Source organism: Corylus avellana, chromosome ca4, assembly GCF_901000735.1.
Source record: "Corylus avellana chromosome ca4, CavTom2PMs-1.0".
Lineage (NCBI taxonomy): Eukaryota > Viridiplantae > Streptophyta > Magnoliopsida > Fagales > Betulaceae > Corylus > Corylus avellana.
Genome location: NC_081544.1, coordinates 20,426,341 through 20,446,133, shown reverse-complemented (window position 1 = coordinate 20,446,133; position 19,793 = coordinate 20,426,341). Strand labels below are relative to the sequence as shown.

Genomic DNA, 19,793 nt, shown 5'->3' with positions numbered 1-19,793 from the left:
AACATTCTTTTGAGATGATATCACTCCTTCGCTTTCCTCGGGCCCTTTCTCACCTTTCTTTTTCTTTTTTTTTCTCTACATTTCTCTAAGAAGAGCAATTTTTAAATACAGCTAATTTTTAAGAACAATCTACTAGTAACGTTGTGACAAAAAAGGGGAAAAAGAAAAAAGAAAAAAGAAATAAGAGATAAGAGAAAGAGGAACATGTTGAATGGGGTTTGGAGACATGTTGGAGTTTATGTTTTGACACATTTTAGGTCTCAACAAAGGACACTTCGTGACAAAATTTCTGACGATCGATCTATCATCAGAGATGTGTCTGCAGGCTGCATCTATTCGTTTCGAATAAAACAGCAGTACTAGCAAATGTGAGGCCCATATATTTATATATTGTTTAATGCTTTGATAAATTATTCTACACATGTTCGGTTGAGAGGGGTTTTAATTTTAATACCCAACAAAATGATGTACGTGTTGAAAGTAGTGAAATTACTAAATGCTTTTTGATCATAATGTTTTGCTCTTTTTCTTTTCTCTACAGGGTTTCTCACATACTGGATTATATCCCAAAAAGAGAGTTTGTCATTTTTTTTTCGTTTTTCTTTTTGTTTAGAATTTATAAGTTCCTTATTGCAATAAATCGTTGGTCATTAATTGGCAATTCAATGGCCCTCTTTGAGAGCCTCCGACCACAAAATAAAAAGGAGGGAAAGCTCTCTGTATCTCTTAGGGCACATGTTTGGTAAGTGTTTGGTGATCAGGAAAGTCTGGCACGAGCAGTGACTGATTAATTACATGCAATTGTTGAATTACATCAATTTGCTAAAGTTCTAAAACCATACATAGGGTGATCACACTATAACAAGTGTAGTAATTCCCACACCTGATTATTCCTACAGAAAGATAATAACTTTCGGATGGAGATGATCACACTATAACAAGTGTGATCATCCCCACACCTGATTAGTCCTATATGAAGATAATAACTTCAAGATTGAGGTTATCTGATAAGAGGACACAACTCTTGGTCAAAAGTTGTGATTGAGACTCTATATATAGAGTCCTATGAGAACATATTTCTGTTACAATTTAATTCTTATGTTAGTCTCTCAAGTTCTCTTAGTCCTCCATTGGATTTCCACCATAACTGAGAAATCCTTCTAGAAGATTAATCAATAAATTCGTACAGTGGTATCAAAGCACAGTTATGGAAGATCAAGAGAATACTGAAGACTCAACTTTTTCAGTCTGATACTCGGCAAACTATCAATAGGAAAGTGATTGGTTTGGCTTCTACAGTGGCATTCTACAATCTTCATAAAACTCTTGAGAAGCCAGATGAACGACCCCTTGTGATCACTGTTGGTGGTTTGAAATATACATGGAATATTGAAGCACTAAGGAGAACCTACCTTTTAGAACAAAAATATTGGGTAAAATTCCATAGTCTGCCACTTGAGGATTCAGAGAAGATTTTTCTAGAAAAACTCTCACAAACAACCATGAGATTTCATCTTCGAACCCAAATCTCAATTCGGGAATGTGTGTCGAAGAAGAAATTCCAAGGGCCACTTCGTCTGAAGATTGTGATTCGGATTTTACACTTTCAAAAGAGGAATATTTGCAAGAAGAAGACAATCTAGAGGAAGAAGACGAACCAGATCTGAAAGCTAGTCAAAACCCAGTCGTTTTGACAGCCAAGGCAATTCGAACGAAGGGCTCAGCCCCATTCGAAACAACGCCGTCTCGTGTAAGCAGGACGACGTCGTTTCGGGCGTCACTACACAGGTGCCTTCCAGCGCATGTTCTAGAAACGACGCTGTCCTAATGAAACGGGACGATGCCATTTCATATTTGGATCAGGTCGTCCGATCCGCTTCGCACTTCCTAGAGCAAGCCCGCAAGAAGCAACACAATGCCGTTCTGGGACATCAGTGCAATCAGACCCACCAACTGACCCTTCAACCCTTCCACTCCAGCCCAAAGTGGAGACACACAACCCGAAAATCTGTCTTGAGACCCCAAGCCCAAAACGTTAAAGTCCAAGCCCAAATTCAAGCCCAACCCACTGAAAATTTGTCGCCTAGACTAGTATCCGACCCGATGAACCGCCTGTTTTTGCAATCCAACCGTTCTAGCCCATTCCAGCCCCGATTTGGAACATTCAAAAATCGTTGCAAAGCTGATTTGAAGGGGAAGAACACTACAAGTTTTATTAACAATAATTTCAATAATTTTTAGCAGAAAAATCATACAAATCACTGGGAAAGAGGGGAATCTTCGAACCAAGGCTATAGGAGTGCAAACCGAAGGTTTATTCGACCTTATTGGTTGTCCTCAAGGCAACATAAGTAGGTTGAGTTCGCCATTTCAGACTTGGCTCGAACAAAAATATCATTTGGCAAATGAGTGAGGGGTCCTCACCCCTTAAGGATTGTCAGGACCGTTGTGCAAAGCCCCAGGGACCTGTGGCCAATAGGCATTCACGGTACAATCGTCCGAAGACGGATGAACAGGTCAATCCACCAAATCCAAACTTGGCGTTTATAGAGGTTATTTGAACAACTATTAGGCCAGACTGACCTACCCCGATGACAATTGATTTTCATGAAGACATTACTATTACTATTGTTGTTGTTGATATTACTATTATTACTATTCTCATTTTATTTTTCACAGTTATTGTTAGTTTGTAATAATTAGAACCACATTTTTTTTTTTTTTTTTTTTTTATGTTGTATTGTTATTAAGACAATTGTAAAATTTGTACCGAAAAATTATAATTATAAATTGTTGTGTGTACTTTCTAAAATGGTTATTAAAGGTAGCATTGATTCCTCTAGTGTCGAAAGTCTCAATGGGATGAATTTTAAAATGTGGAAACGACACATTTCTTATGTACTCACACATGAGAAATCACAGTACACCCTCACATCAAACAAGCCCAATGCAAATGACCAGAATGATGGAGAAGCCATAAAGAAGCATGAAAAATGGATGGAAGACAACTTAATGGCGAGAGCCACACTTCTTCACAACGTGAAGGACAACATCATTCCTTTGTTCGAAAGTCACAAGACTACAAAAGAAATAATGGAAGCGTTGGAGGCAAAGTATGACCCAAGGTCAGACACACATATACAGTTGCTATTAGATAAGTATAACTGTGCACGTATGCGTGAAAATGACTATGAGGGCGAATTTGTAAATCAAATGGAATTAATTGCAAAAGAGCATGCAAATGCAGGTCATCCTGTATAAGATAAAATGTAGGTGACCACCATACTTAACGACCTCCCCTTATCATGGGAACATGTGTAGACTTCTTTAACACTTTGTGGAAAAGAGGTCTCAATGGTTTTCCTACCAGTGTTACTCGTACTCGAAGAAGAGAGAATGAAAAGAATGAGAGAAGGAACAACAAGCAATTTGATGATGGCTCAAAACATATCTCAGACTATTCGAGCTCCTACATTCAGAGGCAAACCCAAAAAGTTCAAAAGAAAATTGAAGGGTAAGCCAAAAGGTAAAGTCAAAACTAGAGGAGCATGCTTCAAATGTGGAAAAGTAGAACATTTCAAAGTAAATTGTCCAAAAATCAATGGCGATAAAAGGCATAAGGAAATAGCAATGACAATCATTGAAGTAATGATAGCAGAATCAACTTTAAGCTCATGGTGGATAGACTCAGCAGCAACAAGACGCATCACAAAGGGCAGAGAATTCTTTGTGGACTTCAAAGAGAAAATAGTTGGAAAACATAAAGTATACATGGGCAATAACACCTATAATGACGTGTTAGGAGAAAGAAAAATGTCAAAGGTTTAGTTATTGTTTTACATTATGTTTTGTATCTTTACAGTATCCGAAAAAATCTGATATCCGTTCCTATATTAGATAACAAAGGATACGGGATCAAATTCAAATCCGGGAAGGTCAACATTAGGAAATGGAATACTTCTATAAAGGGTATTAAAGTGGATAATATGTATTTAATTAAAGTTGATAATAAAGTTTCAATTTCACATTATTTACGTGTGTCTCACAATAGTTCTTATCTATGGCATTTAAAACTAGGCCACTTTAATAAAAATAAATTGATAAAAATGAGTAAGGGTGGATTACTACCACAAATTAATTCTGGAGGTTTTGATATATGTGAATCATGTATTAAAGGAAAAATAACTAGTAAGTCTTTTCAAAACACTGAAAATCATCAGATTTATTGGAAGTAATTCACTCAGATACATGTGGACCATTGAGGACTAAAACATAAGGGTGTCAACCCGGTCCCGGTTACCGGTTATTGGATAAAACCGGTAAGCGTAACCGGGGTACCCGGTTATTAAATTTAAAAAACCGGAATTGGTAATCGGTAACAAGTAATGACCAACCGGTTACTGGTTAGTACCCGGTTATCCTAACCGGTAACCGGGTTTTCAAAAAATTATGCATTTCGGGCCTATTTTGGATATCATGCCTATTTTTTGGGCTTAATTTAGACATTTTTTGTCCTTTAAAAAAATAATTATGGTTTTTCTTTACTTTCATAATACATTTTAAAAGTGCCTTAAAAACCCAAAGAAAAAAATAAAACCAAGTATATATGCAACCAACAACCAAAAGAAATAACCCCTTAACACTATATAATATATATTAATAGACATATATAATATATATACACTCGGTTACTGGTTATAACCGTGTATGTGAAAATACAAAAACCAGTAACCAGATCAGGGTACCCGGTTACCAATTTTTTTCAACCGGTTGGCTGGTAACCGGCAGCCGGGTACCCAATTACCGATTGGTAGCTGGTTATTACCGACCGGATTGACACCCTTACTAAAACACATAGAGGAATGAAATACTTTATCTACCTCATCAAAAACAAATTCGAAGCGATTGACAAGTTCAAAGGATACAAAGTGGAGGTAGATAAACAATTAGGGAGATCTATTAAAAAATTAAATAATGATATGAGCGGAGAATATGAAGTTATGGATAATTTCTATAAAGAAAATGAGATAAAGCATTTGTATACAATGTCATATAAACCTCAACAAAATGGTATTGCAAAAAGGAGAAATAAAACTTGAATGGAAATGACAAGATCAATGATAGCATTTGTCGACTTACCTATCCATTTTTGGGGAGAAGCCTTATCCACATCAACTTACATACTCAACAGGGTTAAGACAAAATCCAAACCTTTAACACCTTATGAGATCTGGAAAAGTCTGAAACCCAACATAGAAAATCTCAAAGTATGGGGATGCAAAGCTTATGTACTTATCCCAAAATCTTTAAGGGATAAATTAAAAGATAAAACATGAGAATGCATGTTTATAGGATATGTTGAGAATGACAGTAGATATCGATTCTACCATTCTGAGAAGGGATTGATAGAAAGTAGGGATGATGTCTTTCTTAAAATTCAAATCAAATCGCTCCTATAGAAGATATCGGGCTATTAGAAGATGAAGAATCTATACAACCAGTACCTATAGAAAGCTCATTTGAAGAAGAAAACATTAGAAATCCCCAAGAAAGTGGGAGTAAGAGAAAATCTAATATGAATAACCATAACAATGAAAGCAGTGGGAGGGTTAAAAGGCAAAGATGACCATCATTCATACTTAAATATCATTATGTACTGAGTATAGATAATATAAATCTACAAGACGATCCAACTAGTTTCAAAGAAGCTGTAATAGGTGATGATGCAGACAAATGGATTGATGCAATGAATGACGAACTAGATTCAATCAGCAGAACTGATGTCTGAGAGCTCACAGATCTACCACACCAAAGAAAAGCCATTGGATGCAAATGGGTGCTAAAGAAGAAATTTAAAGCGGATGGAAGTCTCGATAATACAAGGCTAAGTTAGTGGCCAAAGGATTCACCCAATAACAAGGTGTGGACTTCGTTGACACTTATTCGCATGTAGAAAAATTCACAACAGTAAGAGTAATCTTGTTCATAGTAGCTAAGATGGATTTAGAGTTGCACCAATTAGATGTAAAAAACAACATTTCTAAATGGAGAATTAAAAGAAGAAATCTATATGATTCAACCAGAGGGATTCAAAGTGACTGGACATGAAGAAAAGGTTTATAAATTAAAGAGGTCACTGTACGGGCTATAGTAATCCTCAAGACAATCGTACTTAAAATTTCACGAGGCTATCATGGAGATTGGTTTTAAGGTAAGTCCACTAGATCATTATGTTTACATATAAAACGACAATGATAAGTTTATATGTAGACGACATACTATTGACTGGAAATTGCTCAAAAATGATTCAAAGAACAAAGAATTTCTTAGCATCTAAGTTTGAAATGAAAGACATGGGTGAAGCAACATATGTCTTGGGAATAAAAATTTCAAGGAAAAAGATTCAAAATTGTTATACTTAGATCAAGAGAAATATATGGAGAAAATATTTAAAAGGTTTTAAATGGACAAATGTAAACCCCTAAGCACATCCGTTTTAAAGGGTCAACATTTGAGCAAAACAATGTGTCCTCAAAATGAGACAATAATTCTTGAAATGGAAATCGTTCCTATGCCCAAGCTGTGGGCAGCCCCATGTTTGCCATGACAAGCACAAGACTAGATATTTGTTATGCTGTGAGATTGGTAAGTAGATTTCAATCCAATCAAGGAAAGAGACATTGACAAGCGGTAAAAAGAATATTCAGATATCTGCAAGGCACTAAAAACATGAGGTTGTGTTTTGGATTCGGAGATCTAAACATTGTAGGATACAGTGACACGGATTTTGCAGGAGATATAAATGACAAAAAATCAACTAGTGGTTACATATTCCTATTCAGGGGAACAACTGTTTCTTGGTTAAGTAAGAAACAAAATTGTGTTGCAAAATTCACAATGGAAGCTAAGTATATAGCATGCAACACAACAGTTAGCAATGCTGTTTGGATTAAGCGTTTCATTAAAAGTCTAAACTTTGGAATGCCAGATGGGCCTGTCAATGTATTTTGTGATAATAAGTATGTCATCTCTCTAATAAAAAGTGGAGCTCAAAGTTTCAAAGGCAAACACATTAACATAAGTTATCACTATATTCAAGATATAATAGAGAAAAGTTAAATAAAAGTTGAATTTATTCCCTTAATAGAGATAGTAGCTGATCCCATGACCAAAGGGTTATCTCTAGATAAATTTAGAGATCATGTAGTAAAAATGAGATTAAGAAACACTTAAGAAATAGCTACATGGTTCACGGCATAATTAGAAGGATTAGATGACGCCTGAATGATTGATGGTATGTGCTTCGCCCCATTAAATTAAATAAATAGTTTTAGGCGAATGACACATACAAGCAACAAACATTATAAACTGACATAAATGTAAAGTCCACCAAAAGCCATTATGTTAAGTTTGGTATAATGTCTATATTCCGATAGTGTAATAAACATTGGAAAGATGTATCAATATAAATCTCAAATAAGGATAACCCTGGAGGAAAGAAATTGAGTGAAAGATTCAATACATGTTTACATATGGCTATATGTGAAAACCATCAATTGTAGAATGGGTGTGGATTGTATTCCTAACTATGGATAATTGATGTTATTTGCTTAAATTACATAACAAGTAAAGTCACTACTAATATGTCATCAATTAGACACATATAGCAAAAAGGTGCGGTCAGATGAAATAACAAAAGTGTGCACACATCAAGAATGTTATGATCTGACGATTATATGCAAGCACTTGCAGATAAGGAGTTGACATGTTTTGTGGTACCAAGGTAATCATGTACAACTAGGGTTCATTACCAAATATAGTAGTATGATTAAGTGGGAGATGATGGTGCATAGGGTGATCACACTATAACAAGTGTAGTCATCCCCACACCTAATTATTCTTACAGGAAGGTAATAACTTCCAAGTGGTGGCTATCTGATAAGAGGATAGAACTCTTGATCAAGAGTTGTGACTGGGACTCTATAAATAGAGTTCTTATGTTAGTCTCTCAAATTCCCTTAGTCCTCCATTGAATTTCCACCCTAATGGGAGAACTTCTTCCAAAAGATCTGTTGTGAGTGCACTTGTGAGTGTTGTGTCCCACATTGAAAAGATATAAAAAGAAAATAGTGCTTAATATACCAAAGTGGACCTTAACCCATTAGCTTAGGCTTTTGGGCTAGAGTTGTGTTCAATTATGTATATTAATGTACTCTTGGTAGTAAAAACTCCATAACCGCTTTATCTCCCAATAAAAAGTATCAAAGCCATGGTTACCTTCCTGTGATGGGTGTCTGGACGCGTCACGTTTAGAGCTGTGTCTCCATCTGCAACTCTTGACGTGAGATACTCGTGGACATGTAAAAAGACTCACAAGCGATGGAGAGTTGGGTCAATGTATAGAGACTCACAAGTGAGGGGGAGATTGTTGTGAGTGTTGTGTCCCACATTGAGAAAATATAAAAAGAAAATAGTGCTTAATATACCTAAGTGGACCTTAGCCCATTAGCTTAGGCGGGCTAAAGTTGTGTTCAATTATGTATATTAATGTACTCTTGATAAAAACTTCATAACCACTTTATCTCCCAACAAAATCAATCAATAAATTTGTACAACCTTACAGTTTTCTAATTTACATTTTTGTTTGCTCCTCATTCCTCTTATCATTTATGACCTATTTATACCACCCCTCCAGGATCTAGGTCACATGAAATTCCCAGTACTTCAAATTAAGCTTGAGACAAATGTGTAATTTGAAATTTAGACAGCTTCTCTTAAGCAAGACAAAGGAAATGATTATAAAGATCCTTAGAGTTTTTGACCTCTTTCTTTTCCCCCTCTAGGTAAATTTAGGGTCTATCACACATGGTCGTTCTACATCGAAGATTTGGGTGTTTTCAACTTCAATATGACATGTAAAGTGCGTCCACGTGTGTGGGCTAGCATTCAAATGGCTTGTCCATTTTGTCAACTTGCCATAATGGGCATTACTAATCTGGAAGAAAACCCAATGGAATGATGCAAGTGAAGAACCTGGAAAACTTTAAGTAGTTAAAAGTCTAATTCAAATACCGAGAGAGTAAATCTAAATGGTATGATTACTCTAGAGTTATTATGAATTTTCCTAAGTAGAAACCTATTAGGGTTTATGCCCTAAAAGCCAATTTTATTGTATGACATTTTTGGTTTATTAAATAAAATTGTTTATTTTTCCAAATTTTATTGATGAAATGAGTGACCGACCGAAGTACTCTAACACACTTGACGAAGGAGGTGAAAATATTCAACAAAAAGCTGAAGGCAGACAAGGAGGACTTGAATCGCAACTTTGATGGGCTGATAGACCTCGCCGACCTGGATATAGAGACCTAGTTATTGTATTTTATGACTAATACTATTATCATCATCATCATCATCATTATTATTATTATGTTTGGGGTACTACTTTTATTATTTTGTGAACAGTGATGCTTGGATAATTTTGGTAACTCTTGGTAGGATTATAACATTTGTCTCATATATTTCAAAATAGTATTAGCAAAACGTTTTACTATTATTTAACCCTAAATTTTGATGACAAATATTTTATAGGAGAAACTACACTTTACCCTCCTAAACTATCCACCCATTTGCATTTTTAACCCCAATGTTTAAAAGTGACACTTTACCCCCCCCCCCCCTAAAGTATCTGACATTAACACTTGACCCCTATGAAGTACACTTTACCCCCTTGAAGCATTTTGAGTTGACACTTTACCCTCCCAAAGTAACTAAGTTTTGGTGGGGTAAACTTAGAGGGGTAAAGTGTCAATTCAAAATACTTCAGAGGAGTAAAGTTTACTTTATAGGGGTCAAGTATTAATGTCAAATACTTTGGGTGTGGGGGTAAAGTATCACTTTTTAAACATTTGAGTTAAAATTACAAATGAGTAGATAGTTCAGGAGGTAAAGTGTATTTCCCCCTATTTTATAAGAGGATGAGAATGTAATACCCTAAATAATCAATCACTTTTGAAATAAAATAGAATACATGTTTTATATAAATTTCAAATATTTCAACAAGCATAACTCTTTTCCAAATATTAATGTTTTTATTATTATTATTTAAAACTTGCCATACACGAATGTTCGAGGATTCCATCAAACGATCGTTCGTACGTAAAATAATTTTTGGATAAGAATGGATCTTATCTTGACCTTTTATGCGTAGGGTGACTCTATAAAAAGGCCTATGATGAACCCTAGACCTCCCCCATTCAGTTTCTCGGCCCACTTTAGACCTAGAAAGAGAGAGGGAGGGTGGAGGGTTTGATCTTGAAGGCTTAGTCTCTCAATAGCTTGAAGGACTTTTGCCCTAGAGCTAATCTAAGCCTTAATCCATTGTTTTCATAATGTGTTTTTACTACTTAAATTTATATTCCAACATGCTTAGTTAAGTTATTTAATAAAACTCATGGTTTTTTAAAAAAGTGTTCTTGATTGAAAATGGTTTTGCATGAGAATGTGGATATTTAATAAATATCGTACAAATTGTAGTAAACTCTTCACTAAACACATATCTAAACTATTTGTAAATAACGTTTTAACCAATCGGTTAGCGTTGAAATGAAAATAGTTAAAGATACATGTAGTGCCCCGGGTAATTACTAGGCTATGTTTAGCTTAGTCAAAGGATTAGCAAGGGTTCTCGATTCATTAGGAGCCATTTGGAGAAGTTTTGGGGGATTTTTCAACACTAACCGAACGTTCGCCAGAATGACCTGAACATTTGCGAGGGGACTACACCGAAAGTTCATTGACCCAACTTTGACCCACTGGGTAATGAGCAAACGTACGCTTGCAACTCTGAAACATTGTACACACAGTACACCGAACGTTCGGCCATGGACCACTGAACGTTCGCTGCATTGCAAACTGTCACAGCAACACCATCAGCTTTTCTAAACCTACAAATACACCCTTTCACACCCTTCTAAACCCCATTCTGCATTCTGAGCCCTAGAGAAACTTTGCTTGAGTGGTTGGTGAATTTAAGAGAAGGAGGAGAGCTTTTCTTGGAGGTTTTGCTCAAGAGAGGTAACCTTCTTGTCCTAACTCGTGTTTTCCTTAGTTAATATTTTGTTTAGATAGTATTCCATAAGCTTGGTTGTAGTTTTTGAGGTTATATTGTCCTTCTAGGTTTTAATCTCAATTTTAGCATGATTTAGCGTATTTTATTTTGCGTAGTGATGTTATTTTGAGCTAGAGTATGTTAGAAACCGCTTTTATAACCTTAGAACCTACTTAGAACTGTTTATAAGCCTGTTTGGTCGAGATAAGATTTTTGCCCTATAAGAGAACGTTCTGGCCAAATGTTTAGCCTCAAGGCCAGCATTTGCTCAGTTTGATCAAATGTTCACTGGCCAGGCACAGCCTCTATTTTTGAAGTTTCAGGGCTAGAGTTCGTTTTAACTCAATCGTAGAACTGATAATAGGCATTTTCATAGATTTGAGCAGTGTGACCCTTTGGAGGAATTTTTGGAAGGAGAATACAACCTGGGTCAGTACAAACTTACATGATACTTGACGTTATTTTTCCCACATTGCATGATTATTTTGTGTACCAAACATGCATTTTTACAACTATCATGAAACACATTTTGATATACTATGAACTCTGCTTTTGTGAAAATATGTTGCTTAAACAAGATAATGAACATGATGAGATTTATAAGAGCATGTATGTAAGAAACAGATAAGACTAATTTCATCATATGACATGATATTCTGGTACGCGTGGGATAATGGCCATAGGCTCATTATACATGCTAACTCTATGGTCAAAAGTGTTGGTGTGTTATATAGGCATTGGATCGAATGGTTGTTTCATGTCTCGCGCAACCATGATTGGCGAGTTACTACAAGACATACATCATTAATAGTGTGGGCCACCCGATGTCGGACTCGATCGGGCTGCTAGTGTTATGAACGGTAGCATACAATAGTGAGGGCACTGGCATTGTATTACAGGTCTCCCTGGATAGCGTCAACCCTGCTGAGAATGTATAATATTTTGGGTAGACTATACAGTTTGAACTATCATTTGATTCCCATAATTATAGCATATATTATATCTATATTGGATCTATGAATAACTGTCATGTCACAATGTTGCATAGATTTATTAACAACTGAGTTCATCACTTAAATGGCATAAGTATCGTGTGCATTTTTACTCACTAAGTCATTAGACTTACCTTTGTATTCTTTCCTCTCAATTATGTTTAATTATGTGGCTTAGCTAGCCTACCTGAGGACGGATCCAGGGAAGCAAATAGTGGTTATGAAGGACTTGCTCCGTATAATTTTTGAAGATTTGAACCCTGTTTGGCTTAAGTCAATGAGGGATGCAGATGGGTCCGTTAGTGGAGAGTTGTTGGAGATCATTTTCATGCTTTACTTAGTTAAATGTAGGGCTTAGTATTTCAGAACAATTATCCTAGCGTGTAATGATTTTGATCACCGGTCTCTGGCCGATATATTTGGAGATCCAGTTATGTTATGATGCTTTATGTTTACTTTGGTATTTGTGATTATGGCTTAAATTATTGCTATCTCTGTCCTTTACTTAAAAGTCTTTCGTTGTACTCTCTCTCTCTTCGGAGATGATGAGATCTCTAAGTCTTGTTCTGAAAGGAATAAGGCTAGGAAACGAACCATGGAGTCAATTACTAGTTAATTGATTTCCACGAGGCATTACAATACCACATTTTAAAGGCTCGTTTGATTCTCGAAATGTGTATTCTATTTGGAAAGGAAATAGTTATTACTATGAATAAAAGAGAATGAAATGGAATAACTATTCATATTCCTTAATTTGGTAACAACACACATGTTTTAATTGGAATTTAATTAAAATTACTAAAAGTCCCATGCATTTTTTTTTCAACTCAAATTAAAAATAAAATAAAATTAAAAAATAAAAGAAATATAAAGTGGGTAGCCCCAACGGCCGCCCTAGAGGAAAATATGGGGTGGCTAAGCCACCCCCGATAAGCAATGTGGGTGGCTGTGGCCACCCCAGAGGACCCACGTGGGTGGACGCGACCACCCCCGGCCCTCAGGGGTTGCCGCGGCCACCTTAGAGGAGGTTCAGGGTGGCGGCACCACCCCTGAAACAAATCTAGGGTGTTTATAGCCACCCCAAAACGCCCTCAGGGGTGGCAGCACCACCCCCAACCTCTTCTGTGGGTGGCCGACCACCTCAATGGGTGGTTGGCCACCCACTTTATTTTTAATTTTTTAATTTTTTTTGAAGTTTAAAATAAAAAATAATATATATGTTTTTGGAAAATTTATTCCATTCCATCAGGAATAGCCATTCTTCTCATTTTTTTTAGAGGAATAGCTATTTTTATGTATATGAGATTCGTCATTTCCATGGGAATAACTATTCCCAGGAATAGACCCCTATCAAACAAAAGAATGACTAATCATAGGAATGACTATTCCCAAGATTAGTCATTCCATTCTAGGGATCTATTTTGCAAACCAAACGGGCTCTAAGTGTTTTTGGTAAAATATGTAAGAATTAACCCACTTGAACATGTGAAATACTTGGTTTACATACCTTATGTTCAACTTTTGTGTTTTGATTGAGATAGGTTTAATGCATGTATATAGGTAATTAGGTTTAATTAGTAGTTTATGTCAGGAGACGAACGATTGACTCAGTTAGGGGTCAAGCCACAGCTAGACCTTTAAGGAGTGGTTTCAACCACCCATTTGACCAAGGGGTTGACTCACAATTTGGTCGATCTGGGGTGGCAGAACCACCCCCATACAGCCAAATGTGCGGGTGGCTGACAACACCCCCCAATTTTTTTATTTTTTTTTTAAGTTTACATTTTTTTTTAATTATTATTATTATTTTTTAGTTTAGTTTAGTTTTTTTTTTTCCTTTTTATTTTGTAAATAGTGTTTTTTTAAATAATTAATTTTTAAATTTTAAATTTTTTTATTTTTTTATTTTTAAATTTTATTTATTTTTATTTTTTTTTACACTTTAACCCCCTGAGAACATTTATGTTTACACTATACCTCCAAAGCATTTTCGAATGTTTTGGTTTTAAAAGGTCACGTGCATTTGGATTCCGTCCAAATAGACGAATTTGATGGACGAGTATTATTTTTTGTCAACATGAGATAAATTAGGGGGCTCTATCGTTTATTTTTGAAGATTGAACATTAAAACACAAATATGTGAATACTTCATGAAGTAAAATGTATTTTCTCCGAAAATCTTTTGATCTTGCCGGGGGCCAAAACCATTTCTCATCCTTTAAAACACTATTCAAATTAAATAGCTTTCCTTTACTCCGGGCATCATAAACAACTCGGTATCCATATTTATCAAAAAGTACGTACCCCATCTAGATGCCAACAATCCATCCATAGATGAATTTATTTTCCGTCACCTACACTGGATTTATTTCTTGGCTGAATCTCTTAGTTTCAGCAACATCTTCAACTCCAAGAGCTGTTCTGAGAGGCTCTTTATCTGTCCAAAGATGGTCTTCAATCCAAGTAACCAACAAGGATCCAGCCTTAGTGAAGAGGGCCCATATGTGCCTCATTATAGCAGAATTCTTCCACAAGGATCCAGCTGGCCCTATCTCCTTATTACTATTACTTCACTTCTTATTACCCAAATACTTTTGCGCCAATGATTTTTAATTGATCATATACGACAAAAGGGAAAAACAAATATCGGCTCTATGATGGAGCCAAGAGATAATATATAATGATGCCAAGAGATCTGTGAAAACCATTGAACTTAAAACAACTCCTTTGCAAAAACCGTATACAAGTTTTGTATGAGTGAAGAAATTATGGAAATTGGCATTTTGTCACACATTTTCACATTTTTATTTTCAATTAAGTTCTTGTAAGTCTTTTGAATTGTTTAGAATTGCATTTTTAAAAATTTGCAATTTAAAAACGTAAATTTTCGATGTTTTCAAAATTGTAGATAAGGAAGTGTTTTTTTTACAACGCACAATTTTAAATATTAAGTTGTGATTTTAAAAATCTAAGTTTTTCAAATCACACATTTTTAAATCGCAGATCCAGACGAACTCTTTATTTGCTAATTGCATGCAAAACATTGCATATGCAGAGATTATTCTTTTTCTTGTTGAAGGTTTTGCGATGCGATGATGAGAAGCTAATGAATATGCTTGAAACTTACTTCTTTGACAGAAATCCATAAAGCAGATGGGCCGGACATTGTCACCATACCAGCTTATGAGCATATTTTCTTCAGCTCAAGTGGCGACGTTTCATCTTTCCCATTTCCCCCTCTCCCATATTAAATAGAAAAAAGAAAAAAAGAAAAAAGAAAAGTGGCGATGCTTTATCTTTACTAGGATTATTTTTTTTAGTATACAATCTAATTCTTCTTCCCTATAATGACAGAAAAATCTTTCATATATGTAAGGGTTAATTAATGAGGAATGCTACCGTTCCTTTTAAGTGTTCTCATAATTCTACGTAAATATTGTTTTTAAAAAAGTAGAAAAAAAAAAAATTAAAGCTTATTTGGGATTGCGTTTTAGAAGTCTAAAAGTACTTTTAACATTCAAAAAGTCGTTTAAAAAAAAAAGTACTCGTTTGGTAAAAAAATTAAAAGTGCTTTTAAGGATCCCAAAAGCCTAACAATAGTAAAAAAACACTTTTTTGACAAAAATTTAAAAATGAAACTTATACCCAAACAGGCTCTTACTCCACTAGTCTCTCATATATATATATATATATATATATATATAATAAAAAAAAAAAAAAAAAAAAAAACGATATCATTTCTCTTAATTAAATCTCACAATTTTACTTTTGTTAGAAAATCACCCAATTTACGTAACCTTAATTAGCATAGTGTGTACCACGTGTGAATTCCTAGTGCAGAAACATGCATTCTCTAAATTATAATTTCTCAGGACAGCATGATAATCAACAACCACCAGCCACTTTAAACGAATCCGAAGATTCCGAATCCACTCCCACTATGCTATATGTTTGTTGCTACTTTTATTTTTTTGTGTCCCCTTTTCAATGGGCCATGCTCGGTTGTGGACAAAATAAAATATTGCAAATTCGAATATATATATTCCTTGATTGACTCACTCGTTAATAAAATTTGAAACTCTTGTTATTTTTCCACAGTTAATTTCCTAGGTTAACAAGGCATCATTGAGCAACATATTAGAAAAAGTAGAAGCAATTAGAACTAACTACATAGAATTGATACTAAAAACAGCATCCCAAGCACATTGATTTTGTTTTTGATCTTTTTTGTTTTTTTTGTTTAACCTATGAACATTGTCTACCCTATTAACCTTTCCTTTTTTTTCTCTTAATTGGGTACCACATTAATTACACATGATAATTAACAAGTCGCCGGAGATTGTCGTGATTGAACGTTGGCGGACATGGCGGCAGCGGTGGTGTTCTTGGTATGGCCCTTATCGTGGGAAGTGGAGGTCACGCGCTCGCAGCGGGGGCACATGGTAAGAGTGGATGCTGGAAGGGGCTCACAGCTGTGGGGCGAGAGCACCGTCGGAGGACCCACTTTCATGGCCCTCAGCTCCTCCACCTCCCTCTGAAGCCTCCGGTTCTGCTCCGTCAGCGACCCGAACCATCTCTTCAGGTACTCACATTCCATCTCTGTCTGCTTCAGCTTGCTCCTGTTGATCACATGCATGCCTAATTTATGATTGCAAAGTTGGCGGCCACCAGCTTAGAAAATTATGTGTTACTTGCTCTCCTATCTTTTCTAAACAATCTACTAATTGGTGAGTTTATTTTTTATTTTTTTATCATATCTATTTTTCTAGACCGACCATAAGACATATTTTATTTTAGAATATAGAAACATATGCTGATATAAATAGACTTTTTAAGCATGAATACGAGGTACATCTTATCAAATATTAAATATAATATAAAGGATTTGGCTTAGGAAGCTGGTGTTATTTTCCATGATATCGTCTATATATATAATCAGTTTTCCAAATGTAATAAATTAATGTGCTTGACATGCACGGGGTATAAAAGGAAGAAAATGATGTCAATGCATTGATAATAATTAATAAGTGCATTAATAAGTCTAGCTTCCCCAATGCTTATATATTAGGAATATTGTTCTCATGTCCTGAAACTTCCTTGTCTCGTAAATACTTTTCAACTGATTTATTGTAAAACTCCCGCAAGTATAATTTTCAATAATGATAAAAGACCATAATTAACAGATATAACGTAATTATTACTGCAAAATTAAAGGGAATAATAGAATTGCCTTTATGATATAAATTCAATATTAATGAAACAACGTTACACGTAATATTTTAATTACATATATAAAACGCATGCCAGTCTAAAAGTAAATCGAGTCAAAGTTGCATTGATCTGAGCAGCACACGAGGCTGCTAAGAACACATGGACCTCGGTGTACTGATCCTGATAATAAATATGCTACTATTATTAATGTTACACTTTGGACAACCATCCATCATGATGTTGATGCACAAAGCTGAGCTCATGAGATACCTACATCATTGAATGCTCATAATTCTGCCGACCTAATTCTGATCATGTGCCTTTCTATGGAAACTGGTCGGATTATTATTATGGTTTTTATTTTATTTTTTTGGGTCTACATTAATCCATCATTTTCTATTATAATTAGTAGCTATCCCCAATTGCCTAATAACACTTTTATTTCTATTTTTGGATAAGTAATTGCCATAAAGCTTGTTACTGCGTTTTTTGCAATAGCTAATGAGTTATTCCCAGCCACCCAAGAGCTATCTGAAAACGATATGTATATATTAGCGTAGGTCAACATAAGGATCAATTTCTTTTTCATGAATTTATTCTGCATATATATATTCTACGTACATTAGAGATCTTTCACAAACCCATGTATTTTGGCAGTATTTCCAATTATTTATATAGAAATATGTATGCATACATATAATTAATAACTCATCAAGCAAACCTCAAGCGGGTAGAGCGTGAATAATCCATTAATTTGACAAAATTGACAATACTTGACATTTTTATATTATAAAAGAATGTGAAACATATGAAAAAGCACAAACTATTTTATATATAATCGTGTTAATCTCTATAAATCTTGAAATCTTTGGTGGACTAATTAAACTCAAGATCTCCTCCTCCTTAGAAAGGAAGAGATCTCTGAGGAGGTAATTACATTTGGTTAATTAATTATATGGTCATTGATAAATTATATATATATGCACGTAAAATTTGGCAAGGAGTTGTCCATATATATGGACTTTGAGATGAAAAGTGACTATCATTTCCCTGTAAAATGACCAAAGCAACCCTAAAATGATCGATATATATGGGACAATTATGTTAGATACTACATATGTTCCAAGAAAATCTTATGCTCAAAAGGGTTAGCTTTTTACTTTATAAAGAGTACGATTTATACGGGTTAGAATCAGATTCAGATTATATACTATGAATATTATTATTTTGTCAACCTTAAAAATCGATCTGTACCCATCCAGCACCAACAATATTGAATTTCACCATAGCACACATATATATTAAGGTACAGTACCTGGCCCTACGGTTCTGAAACCACACCTCAACTTGCCGTGGCCTCAGCTTCAATTGCATAGCCAAAGCCTCTTTCTGTTTCTGTAGAAAAAAGCATAATATTAATCCAGACGGATTAATTAAAGATCAGAAACAAATTAATTAATATTGATAAAACCATTGGCCAAAAAGAAAAGAAATTAAAGTACAATACAATCATATTCTTTTTTTGTCTCCGAAACTTACGGGGTTTAAGGTGTGGTTTTGTCTGAAACTTTCTTCAAGGAGACGAGATTGTTCCTTGGTGAGGCGGAGTTTCTTGCGGGGAGGGCCTCCGTTGCTGCTTTCCTCTTCATCATCCATATTCATCGTCATCCATTCTTCTTCTGCTCCTCCTGATGGTATTTGGTTTATGTCCAAGTTCCTCACTGCACAAACCCCATCACTTTTTAACATTATATTCTTATTCTTTCACCAAATAAATAACAAAAATTGTATAATTTAGTCAACCGCATATATACTTGGAAACTATCTCTAATATTTATGGGATATTTTAGAAGACAAATATGGAAGAAAAGAAACAACACCCATGTTATTAGTTAGTCGTACAAGAAACATCAAATAAACTTTCCAAACAAAGAAGAAGATCAAAAAGGAGGGGGAGAGAGAGAGAGAGAGAGATGAGTAAATCATCAAAAACTTTGTTGCTTACCAGATGAAGGAAGAGACTGGGACGAAGCAAAGCCAGGCATAGATATGGTCAACTCCAAGCTAGACGAGCTTGAAGGCAAAACCGCCATGGAAACAAATTAATAATAATTAAAAAGAAGAAGGAGAAGAAGAAGAAGAGGAGGAAGATAGAGATGTTAAGCAAAGAGAAATGGTAAAGTAAAAAAAAAAACCCAAAAGCAGTCAGAGATGAAAACAGAAACAGATGATGAAATGAAGAGAAAAAGGTTAAGAGATATAAAGGTCAAATAAATAGAGCTAGGAAAAAGACAGAGGATATGGGTTTTGGTATGGAGTTGGTTTAGGGTTTTTGACTGTGGTCGTCAAGTCAAAGGGTCTGACCCGTCTGATGTCTGACACGTGTCTGACTGATGACTTGGCCCAGTGTAGGAGAATGACCGGCAGATTTTTCTGTTTAAGCGATATTAGAGGGACCTGACTCTGGTTGTCGGTCCTAA

The 19,793-nt window shown here is 35.2% G+C and overlaps 1 protein-coding gene across 1 annotated transcript; it reads right to left on the bottom strand.

Moving 5' to 3' along the window:
* Window positions 1-16,290: 16,290 nt before the first annotated feature.
* On the bottom strand, window positions 16,291-19,499 carry LOC132179540 (homeobox-leucine zipper protein HOX3). Its single transcript, XM_059592278.1, has 4 exons — window positions 19,319-19,499; window positions 18,853-19,034; window positions 18,629-18,708; window positions 16,291-16,721 (listed from the first exon to the last, which is right to left on the bottom strand). The coding sequence occupies exons 1-4, from the start codon at window positions 19,404-19,406 to the stop codon at window positions 16,424-16,426; spliced, it is 648 nt and encodes a 215-aa protein (XP_059448261.1). The 5' UTR covers window positions 19,407-19,499; the 3' UTR covers window positions 16,291-16,423.
* Window positions 19,500-19,793: the final 294 nt, after the last annotated feature.